The 11,383-nt window shown below is 38.4% G+C and overlaps 2 protein-coding genes across 2 annotated transcripts; both read right to left on the reverse strand.

Annotated features, from left to right (window-relative positions):
* Positions 1-1,795: 1,795 nt before the first annotated feature.
* Positions 1,796-5,034, reverse strand: ran (RAN, member RAS oncogene family). Its single transcript, XM_020627056.3, has 7 exons — positions 4,933-5,034; positions 4,025-4,064; positions 3,751-3,835; positions 2,852-2,977; positions 2,529-2,716; positions 2,274-2,444; positions 1,796-2,168 (listed from the first exon to the last, which is right to left on the reverse strand). The coding sequence occupies exons 2-7, from the start codon at positions 4,055-4,057 to the stop codon at positions 2,124-2,126; spliced, it is 648 nt and encodes a 215-aa protein (XP_020482712.1). The 5' UTR covers positions 4,058-4,064; positions 4,933-5,034; the 3' UTR covers positions 1,796-2,123.
* A 1,820-nt stretch (positions 5,035-6,854) lies between these two features.
* Positions 6,855-11,246, reverse strand: ndufs8b (NADH:ubiquinone oxidoreductase core subunit S8b). The gene is made up of 7 exons (XM_020645832.3): positions 11,100-11,246; positions 10,328-10,376; positions 10,179-10,244; positions 9,976-10,065; positions 8,007-8,179; positions 7,667-7,795; positions 6,855-7,388 (listed from the first exon to the last, which is right to left on the reverse strand). Exons 2-7 carry the CDS (start codon positions 10,374-10,376, stop codon positions 7,257-7,259), a joined length of 639 nt encoding a protein of 212 aa, XP_020501488.1. The 5' UTR covers positions 11,100-11,246; the 3' UTR covers positions 6,855-7,256.
* Between the last annotated feature and the right edge of the window lie 137 nt (positions 11,247-11,383).

The following is an 11,383-nucleotide window of genomic DNA, read 5'->3' on the forward strand; positions in this document are numbered from 1 at the left end:
TGTAGGAATAACAACTATTTGAATACTAAACTGAATCGAGCAACTTTGAGAGTGACCTGCCAATGCACCGGATCAATGTGGTGCCAATAATCATACACTGCAGCTGAAATCCATAATAACTTATGTAGGCCTTACTATAAACAGTCATTTAAAAAATACTATTAACAACTGGACATTTGAAATAGAAATACCGATGCACAATTATTTGCAAAAGTGACATCACAAGTACACTTTTTACTATTGAGAATTTGAGAAATGCTAATATTGATATCTGAAATAGTATTAGTAATAGGTAGGTGTTTACTTCAAATGTTAAAACGGCTTGCCATGGGGACTTTAGTGACTCCACATATTTCCAAATTCCATTCTGACGAGTAAAAAAAGTATTTTAACCAGGAAAAATATGCTCATGCATATCTAAAATAGCCTATAATAGTTAATATTAAATGATCTATATCATGTAAATAAAACAGATATCCACATATACTGTATTTACAATACTTTTTTGGATATCTGAAATTGAAGTTTTTAAGTCATGAATCCTATTTTAGACATGGAAAATGTCCTTTGCCTGATAGGTAAGTGTGACAGCTAGTCACCATGTATTTTGTATTTTCTAAATTAGGCTACATTATGTATGGATGGCCTTTTTTTATCTTCCTAATTTAGAATAGAATTAAAGGATGACTAGTAACAATTGGATTGTAGATGTCTGAAATTGAAGATTTTCCTGTTCTAAAGCAGATATTTGACAATGTTCATTCTGGATAGAAAGAATGCCTTTGTGGATATCTGAAATTGAAACCCCAATGCACATGCCTGTCAAATTGACAGATAGTCAATGAGCTATTAAAAAGCTAAAATTATACAGAATTTAGCCCCAATCGGATCATTTCAAGTGATAATTCTAATTGTAGAGCTAGATATCTAAAATTGAACTTGCCCTGGTCATAATGCAATATATTGATACCCATTAACACGTTTTGACTAGTCACCATGTCATTTTACATATTCAATATATTATATTATTGTTTTCATTCTGCACATTTAAATTGGCTATGACTAGCATTTATATTGTAGAAATATGAAGAAACATATGAATATGAATTATTTCAGATATTTATCATGCTCATTTCAACTTGGAAGAATTTAACAAATATCTGCAATGCATATCCCCTTGTTGAAACTACTTAACATAAGTTTACAAACTAGTAGAAACACGTCACAAGGAATGTGCAACATAAAACTGTTACGTAATGTTGTTGCCAACGGCTAAAGCAATTAGAATAGAAGAACATGGCTGACATCTGGTGGTAAACAGCAAGATGAACATACGTGTGTTGATACTTGCGTTGTATCCGTCTCTGCCATCTACCAAGAACAATGGTGCAAGGCAAACTACACACATTTTATTCCAGTTCACAAGGTGTGCAAATTAGTGTCGTTTGGCGATGAAGCATTTTTTGTTTTTGGCCTGTTCAATATAAAACAAGGCCCCATTAGAGCATAGAAGACAGCAATTGAGATATGTTATTGGCACAGACATAAATAGTCCTAAACATAAACAAAAGCTAAGAAAGACACAGGACCTGAGCCCCTGATTTCAGGGTATGTACTGTAATCTACAGACGAAGGCCTATTTAAAGTATTTATCAACCGACATCAGTGGATTTATTTTTTAGGAGGATAGTCAGAAATTGTGTAGAAAGACAGAGGGGGGCATAACATGCAGGAAACAAGCCACAGGCCCCAAAGGATTTTTTAAAGCGTTTAAAAAAAAAAAAAAAAACAGACATTTTAAATTGAGAATGTTTTTATTCAAAGTTTTCTTCACTTAGTGCCTCCATTACACCATACAACAGCATTATGTGAGCTGGGTAAGTGCAGTGGTGGTTGCTTGACGATGAAGAGTAGCACATTGCCGTGCCAACGACAACACTAGGGTGGGTGCGTCTTTAACAGTGAAATTAGAACAACAACCATTTCACCAAGTTTTTCTTAGCTTTAAAACAGAAAAAAATGTCAAATAAAAAATCTGAAAAGGGATTTTACAGTAAGGGGGAAAATTCCAACAGCTTCCTGTCCACGGTGTAGAGGGATAGAGGGACAATGCAAGTAACAGGTTAAAGGTCATCTTCTTCATCAGGGAGTGCGGTTTGTGATGCAACCTACAAGAACAACAACAAAAAAAAAAAAGAATCATGTCTGTCCCAATGCAAATTGATACCCCGATAAGTGTAAAAAAAAAATGACACCTTCATTGTCATACTCACTTGAAGTTCTTCCTCATATCTTGCTGCAAGAACAGGGTCCATCTGGACCTCTGGGGGAGCAAGTGCGGGCATAGCCACAAACTCCAGATTAGGATCGCCAACCAACTTCCTTGCTAGCCACAGGAAAGGCTTCTCAAAGTTGTAGTTACTCTTTGCAGAAATGTCATAGTACTGGGGAAAGCACAGTAAAACAGGAATTAGAGATTCAGACTTAAATCAATGCTTTCTATAACTTGGAAACAGAGCAGTTGTTACCTGCAGGTTCTTTTTGCGGTGAAACACAATGCTCTTGGCTTTGACTTTTCTGTCTTTGATGTCAACTTTGTTTCCGCAAAGGACAATGGGAATGTTCTCACAGACACGGACCAGGTCACGATGCCAGTTCGGTACGTTCTTATAGGTGACTCTTGAGGTGACGTCAAACATGATGATAGCACACTGAGCTGTAGGGGCAGGAGTAAAGATTTAACACTTTTAAAAAAAGGTAGAAGATTAAAAATGTTTATAGCATGCAATCAGACTTAAGGTTTAAAAAAAAAAAGAGAAAAGAATAGCATGTTCATTATTTTGAATTGTACCTTGAATGTAGTAGCCATCTCTCAGCCCTCCGAACTTCTCCTGTCCGGCTGTGTCCCAAACATTGTACTTGACCGCTCCTCTGTTGGTATGGAAAATCAGCGGGTGCACCTCTACACCAAGAGTAGCTGAAAGTACAGACAAAGACAATTTGTTTAACAGCTGGAGATACAGTAGATGATGATGGATGATTTATTGATAGGAACAAAGGTCAAGGGACATAGATGTTTAAAAAAAAAAAAAGATATCGGCAAAAAGATATTGCCGATAATCCCACTGCATTTATTATAATGAGTTATCTCCTTTGTTTTTTCTTTTGAAATGATCTCGTTTAAGGGCAACAAATACATCCTGGTGGATGAACAAAACCTCAAACACAAAAAGTAAATGCAGCATTTAGTTTATGCCAAACTGTTACTGGATTTTCTTTAGGTGGAAGAAACTGACATTTTGAGTGGGGGGGGGGGGGGGGGGGGATATGCATCTCAAAACATGATTTAAAAAAATAAAATAGATAAATTGATGTTGTCTTTGGTTTCAGTCATTAAAGCTCAGGTGTATAAGCATCTTATGTATAATTTCAATAAAAAGTTGATCACCCCCCCCCCCCCGGAAAAAGGTAAATAAAAAATTATATATAACTTCACATTAACTTCTACGTTCTTCTAAGTATAAACCCCTAGTTTGGCCTTTTTTTTTTTACTTGTTACAAGTTAAAAATTCAAGGGCTTGATGGTGATGTGATGAATACATCACTACCAATACACAAAGATGGGCAGGTAAGTAAGTTTACTCAGCTCTGGCACAGCTCATGTACAATTTAACTTAACATGTGATTATGGTAGATGTACTTCATTACACATCATACCCATGAGTCAGTCATTCCTACAGAGATACTCACCAACATATTTCTTCTCAAACTCTCCTGTGATGTGCCTCTTCACAAAAGTCGTCTTCCCGGTGCCTCCATCTCCAACTAACACCAGCTGAAAGAAAACACCAGTTAGTTTGAACTGGTTGATACTGGTTCAAAAAAATAAAAAAAACACACACACCAACCGTTAGCACGATTTAGCGCCAGTAATACAAAATCTAAAAGACTACGCGGTTACTATGACGACACATTTCTTGATTTAAAACACACACACACACACACACACACATTAAATGCATACCTTGAACTGTGCCACCCACGTTTGTTCGGTCATGATTCACCTGCGTCGGAAAGAACGAGACAGAATGGTTAGCATAGCAACACAAAGCATCAGCCACTACAAGACAACAGATCAACCAAAAAAAAAAAAAGCAGCCCTGACTTTGAATCACCGCAAAAGGTTCAGCAGAAAAAACGGATCAACTACGATGTTCGGATTCTAGAATCCACGTTCTAGAATTTTCTACCAAAGCGAGCGTTCGAAAGCCCCCTTTGGTGCTAGCATCAGTGCGTTGTCCCCCCTCCTGGACGAACGATCACACTGTATGTGGCACCACCTAATGATGAGATCGTCGTTTATTGATAAGCGTGCAGTCCTGGGCAAAACCGACTGCTAGCTATTAACGTAAGTAACGTAAGTGCGCCATACTCCGGAGCGACCGCACTTTTCCAGTCTCCTGCAACAAACAGAACATTTGAAGAATGTGTTCCGCGATGCAGTGAAAAAAAACAAAAGCTGCTTCTTAAGGAATCAAGTCGACTGCACGTGTTTTCACATTCTTTTTAAAAAACAACAACTCATTCCTCTTGTGAGTAAAAAAAAAATAACAGCTATTCACGAGAACAAAGCAGTGGAAGGAGGGAGAGCCGTGCTTGCTAACCTGTTAGCTAACGCGGCATGGACGCAACTCTCCGCGTAAGAGCTAGCGGCTAAAGCTAGCTAGGGTGGTTAGCACAGAGAAATCACAGGCCTTGATCCAAGTTGTTCAACCTGCTCGTTTGTTACTCTTGAACCACCGCTTGTAGTTTTAAGTATACCTCAATGCTGCGTCTTATTTTCCAGGATTGCCCCCGAAAAGCAAGAACTTATAAAAAAATAAAAAATAAAAACAGGATGTCCCGCTGAGAGAGAATAATAAAGAGACTCACCGGTGTTGCTGCGACGAGAGGGAAGAAGTAAATGGCTGCGTTCGCGGGAGATTCAGCGTGGCCTATGAGTCAGTTTCCGCCCTTATCACGTGATCACCGCAGCGGTAAAAATGCAATTTATGTCATTGCATTCACTAAGGCCTGCATAGGACATGATTCAGCATGTGTGCATAACACCAAAAAAACACTATTAGAAACACAAAATGTCCATTATTACACAATCACGCTACTCTTAAGTGCTCAAGTATAATTTTATACCATCACTGTATTTGTACGATGTATTAAAATAGAGCAAATGCACTACCTTCCCCCCCCCCCTTATAATGTATCTCAGAAAATTGAGTCATTATGGGGATTATTTATCACAAATATGCAGATTATTTTTTGGACAGATACATTAATTCTGGATATTTATCACAACAGAAAATCGTGAAAAATCATCAGAGGCCATCTTGAGTTTAAACATACAAGAAAATCATCAGTTTTGCTTGATAAATGTGTTAATTCAATTCAATTCAATTTATTTTTGTATAGCATCAACTCATAACAAGTGTTATCTCAAGACACTTTACAAAAAGCAGGTAAAATACCTTACTCTTTGTCTGTTAACATTACGAAAGAGCAGGTAAAAAGACCTTACTCATTGTTATGTTACACAAAGCAGGTAAAAGACCTTACTTATTGCTATGTTATAAAGATCCGGCCTATCCATCATGAGCACTTTAGCAAAGCAGCAAAAGTTACAGTGGTAAGAAAAAACTGCCTTATTAAAAGGCAGAAATCTTCGGGCCAGCTTGGAAAGGGATAGGGGGAGAGATGGGATAAGATGCAGGAAGAGGGATAGGGAGCAAGGGGGTGGGGGGAGGCAAACCGTCCATCAACAATCTGGTGGGGAGGGGGGGTTGTTCTGGCAGGCCGTCAACCAACGATCTTGAGGAGCCTAAGAGAGCTCAAGAGCTCTCAGGAAAGTAGGTGGTTGGTGACTGAGATTTACAGATAGATACATGCAGTAATATGATGTACTGTATATGCACAGAGAGCGAGAGAGAGAGAGAGAGGAGCTCAAGGTGCCAGTTCCCCCGGTAGTCTAAGCCTATAGCAGCATAACTAAGAGCTTGGCTACACCAGCACTAACTATAAGATTTATCAAAAAGGAAAGTTTTAAGTCTATTCTTAAAAATACAGACTGTGTCTGCCTCCCGGACCCCGGCTGGAAGGCGGTTCCAGAGGAGAGGAGCCCGATAACTGAAGGCTTTACCCCCCATAGTACACTTAGAGACTGTAGGTACCACCAGCAGGCCTGCACTCCGGGACCGCAACGCTCTCGAGGGACAGTACGGCACTAGTAGCTCCTTAAGATAAGATGGTGCCTGGCCATTTAGAGCTTTGTAAGTGAGAAGAAGGATCTTGAATTCTATTCTAGACTGTATAAGGAGCCAGTGCAGAGAAGCCAAGACAGGAGTAATGTGGTCCCTTTTCCTGGTTCTGGTCAGTACACGAGCTGCAGTGTTCTGGACCAGTTGAAGAGTCTTTAGAGACTTGCCAGAGCACCCTGACAAAAGAGAGTTACAATAATCCAATCTGGAGGTAACAAATGCATGAACTAGTTTTTCTGCATCATTTTGCGACAGGTTATTCCTGATCTTGGATATATTACGAAGGTGAAAATAGGCTGTTCTTGAAACTTGCCTGATGTGAGAGCTAAAAGACATATCTTGATCAAAAAGAACTCCTAGATTCCTAACAGTGGTGCTAGATGCCAGGCTGATGTCACTAAGGACAGTCAAATCACTAGAAAAAGTCTCTCTGAGGTTCTTAGCACAATAACTAGGTTAGAAGCTGAATTCTCAATTTTTTTGAAAAAGTCTTGAATTAAGCAACTTGTTTACAACATTTTAAACTTCACAAGCAATGCAACAAGATTGAACTTTGAAGGTTTGAAAACATCATTTATTATAGTATTTTAGAAGCCTTTGCAACATTACATGTGAATATTCATTGATTGCCTAACCGCTATATTGAGGCATAACAGGCTTTTAAAGTGCAGCTGAAAATACACCACAACATACAGTGCATTTGCTTCATGGGTTAACAGACTTTAAGGTCAACATCATTTATTTTGACTCCAGAAGAAGTTAGAATTGTGCGTTAATTAATAAGTTTGACAACAGAATCTGAGGCTTCAAGGTGCTTTACTTTTTATAAGCAAGTCTCTTGAATATCCTTAAAGCTACAAATAATCTCTTTAATGCATAGCAGCATGATAAGATATATATTTATGTACGACACATCTTTGGTGGCAGTGTAAACATAAAATAGTGACTCTATCTGTACAGGTAGTCTGCCTGTATGTTGGCTGCTATCTCAGCCTCCCAACGGTCTCCATTGTTGAGCAACTTCTCTTTGTTGTACAGCAGCTCCTCGTGAGTCTCTGTGGAAAACTCGAAGTTTGGACCCTGAGGGAGGGATTCGGGAAAAATACAAATTCAGCATCTAAATCCTCATAGATGATATAAAATATTCAGTTTTGATAGCAAGCAAAATGCATAATGCCCATTTATAAGTCTCAAAAGGACAATTTCCCCTTTGAAAACTTAGGAAATTAAATTGAGGTGAGCAATCTGTATGATCAACCGTTTGTATTTCCTAGGAAATTAAAAGAAACACAAGCTGACTCTTCTTAATTTACATATTTTTCAGCTCCATTGAGTATTTAGAATTATCCCATTTTTACCTCGACAATGGCATCAACAGGACAGGCCTCCTGGCAAAAGCCACAGTAGATACATTTGGTCATATCGATGTCATAGCGTGTAGTTCTCCTGCTGCCATCAGCACGAGTCTCAGCTTCAATTGTAATGGCCTGGTGCAGAGGAGACAAAAACAAAGTCAGAGGACAGACACAACTTCTTCATATTACCATGTATCCGTCTGAACTGTATCTGTAAAGAAGAAACAAGGAAAGAGACGCTATGATTTTAAAGAGATAGCACTCAAATAATAGTACAAGGAGTCTATCTGATTACCACAAACAATGGCTCCATCTTTATTGAAAAAATACAGTTTTTGTTTACCTGAGCGGGGCAAATGGCCTCACACAGCTTACAAGCAATGCAGCGCTCCTCTCCGCTAGGGTAACGACGGAGGGCGTGCTCTCCACGGAAGCGAGGAGACAGAGGACCCTTCTCAAACGGGTAGTTGATGGTGGCAGGTTCACGGAACAGGTAGCTCAATGTCATCCCCAAACCTGCAGAGAGGTGTGGTCGCAGAGCCCAATATGTTAAGACTCACTTTAAAGACACCAGCTGTGTTATTCAACATATTCACAAAGTGTTTGTTTTTCTGACGTCTCAACTGTGGTCCAGGTTTGGCCCAAGCTTGTTCAAAGCTAATATTACAATGAGCTAGGAATTTACGCCTTTCCTATTGTAACCTGTAACATGATTAAATGCTTAAGTTAGCTTGGAAGTGGTTACATAAGGTGATATCTAACAGCGGCTAACAAGTTATCAAGTATGTTTTAACATAGCCCAGTGTTCCATGTTTGCCACAAAAACAGTTTCTTCCCCTCTGCTGTCAGCCTAATGAACAATGTCCCTGCCCTCCCCCGTCCTCCCACATAACCCAGAGTCTCATCAGCCCTACAGTCAGTAAAACATCAAAGTAATGTGAATGCTGAAACTGTTCTTTATTCGTTACATTAACACCCACTGGACTTTACATTTATTTTCCTTACATGCACTCTGTGAGTAGTTACACACACTAAGATTTTTTCTCATAGTTCACTGCACAGCTCCTACATTGCACCTTTTGTACATTTTGTGTTTTTTATTTTTTATATTTAACATTTTCAAATTCTATTTTATATATTGTAATAGCTTCTTATACTGTATTATTTAAGTTGTTGCTATTCTGCTTTATTTCCTTGTTAATTGTTTAGCACCAATACACCAAGTCAAATTCCTTGTATGTGTAAATGTAATTGGCAATAAAACCCGATTCTGATTCTGATTCTGATTCTGATTCTGATTCTGATTGTCTTTCTGAACATGCCAACATAATAAGAACACTTAACGTAATGTTAGATTCCCTACTTTGACAGTACAACATTATAACAGCATTTGAGCATTAGGTCTGAGAAAATCTGCCATCCTGAAAATATTTGGCACATTTTTATTGTCATCAATTGTAAAGGAACAAAAACAACAATGCAATGAGTAGACTTTTGATGCGCTTCCTTCTCTACACTGTCTGAGACACAGCCTTAAGCTTTCATATTTACAATCAAGACTAAATCTCAAAAACAGGTTGATTGATTGATTGATTGATTGATTAATTGTTTGATTGATTGATTGATTGATTGTTTGATTGATTGATTGATTGATTGATTGATTGTTTGATTGATTGATTGATTGATTGATTGTATTTTATTTAGGGATCATGCCCAACCCTCATAGGTTGATAAGACACCACAAATACAGTGTTTCAACAATTCATAACATTACAAAGTTGCATGCTCATTTTACAGCTCATAGATATATTTGGTAACTTTAAAAAAAAAGGGAGTCACTTGTGTCATGATGTTGTGCATAGAGCATAGACTTTTGACTTTTTTTGGAGGGAATACTGGAGTATTATTTAAAATGGAAAAATAAGGATATTAAATGCATTGGCTTGTTTGTATTGTGCTGCTGCTGCTACCTGATCACTATGAGATTTGAATCTTCTCTCTCTTTACAAAAAGGGCAACAATATAAAGTGTTCGTCTGATGCTTTGTGATTTCCTCCCTCTCATAATATTAAACTAAGTCAGGACAACTATTTTCAGCTTATCTGGCGTACTATTGAGTACTCATCAAAAGGAACCTGCAACAATTTGACAAATGTTTATGTTTTATTATTTTCTGGAGTTCCAAGGAGGGATATATATCAGACACAGATGCCACTTGTTTGTATGGCAAATAAGTTGCCCTCTTCTTTCTTTTCACCAAATTTGTTCACAACAACAAAAACTTTATCATATGTATGTATGCGATGTGTGACCTCTAAAGAGTTCAGTCCAGAGGAGGGTTGTTGCAGCCCTGTCAGTGATGGATTTCATATCTGTTGGCACCTCCAGGGCATTTACATACTCTGCAAGGGGAGCATAAGAGAGGAGCCAATAGTTAGACAATGTCAAACATGTGGTCAATCTACCGAGGATGCCTCATATGAACATCACTGAATAGTTTAAAAGCAAAACTTACTGTAGCCATGTTTCTGCACACTGATACTGAAAGACCTTATGACGCCGGGACCGTATCCAAAAGTTCCTGAAAATACATTCAAATATGAATTGACAAATACTCCTTTTGTGCATACAGAGAGTATTGTGTGATATCTGCTTCAGGAGTACCTGGATTTGAGTAGCAGTGGAGCAAACGCAGACTCAGAGCAGCAGACATCTGAGCAGAGAGAAGAGTTTAAGTCGTATACGAACCAAGCGAAAACTTTTTTGACGAACTAAAACGCATACAGAAGTTAGGGGAAATCTCTATTGTTGTTACACATAAATCTCTCATCACTGAAACAAGAGTAGAATTAGGGAGGTGGCACCTGTATCCATTAGGCCTAACAATGTGCCCTAAATCCCTCTTGCGTCAGCGGTATGCTACATTCACGGCGTGCCGGCAGAAAGGGAAAAACGGAATAACATAACATCCCGGACCAAACAAGTAGCCTGCCGTGTGACATATGACGCAAGATTGAAATAGCTACCAGGCTGAAGAACCGAAATAATAAGTGTGTAAGGTAGCAAGTGTTTCCTCGGAAAAACGGTAACCGGCTTAAAGGCAAGTTGGCAACCACTTCGGCTAAACATGCCAACCTATATTTACGATCTTTCAGATACCACGTAAACGCCTCTTTAAAAAATGAAATAACAGTCGCTCACCAAGTTTAACCAAAAAAGTTTTCAATTTAGGACAGTTTAATAACCGATAGAATAAACTAAATTTACTAAGGCTAAATTGTCGTATATCCGAGTTAAAAAAAAAAAAATATTTCCGAGGATGGCGAAGTTATCCTGAGAAACTCTTCCTGATATAGCCCTAACCCCATGACAAGAGTGTCTCCTGCTCATTTATTATTAATGACTACTTAATCCCTACAATTTCTACAACACTTACCTCTTTCACACACTTTGATGAGAGATACGACCACAGACTGACAACCTGCAGTCTAAGCTGACAACACGCAGATATCGGTCCCTGAACTGCGCAATTGAATTAAATTGCGTTCAAGTGCCGCTCGTAATTTCGCAATCTCAGTAAGGTGATCGCAAAAATAAAAAAGCGCTCTTTTTTTTTTTATTTGTAAATTAGTCGTTTACATTGTCCAGGCAAGAGCAAATTCTTTAAAGGACAAATGAGCGGATATTATTATTTGTCGCCCTCTCTGATGACATTCATCT

Source organism: Labrus bergylta, chromosome 9 (assembly GCF_963930695.1).
Source record: "Labrus bergylta chromosome 9, fLabBer1.1, whole genome shotgun sequence".
Taxonomy (NCBI): domain Eukaryota; kingdom Metazoa; phylum Chordata; class Actinopteri; order Labriformes; family Labridae; genus Labrus; species Labrus bergylta.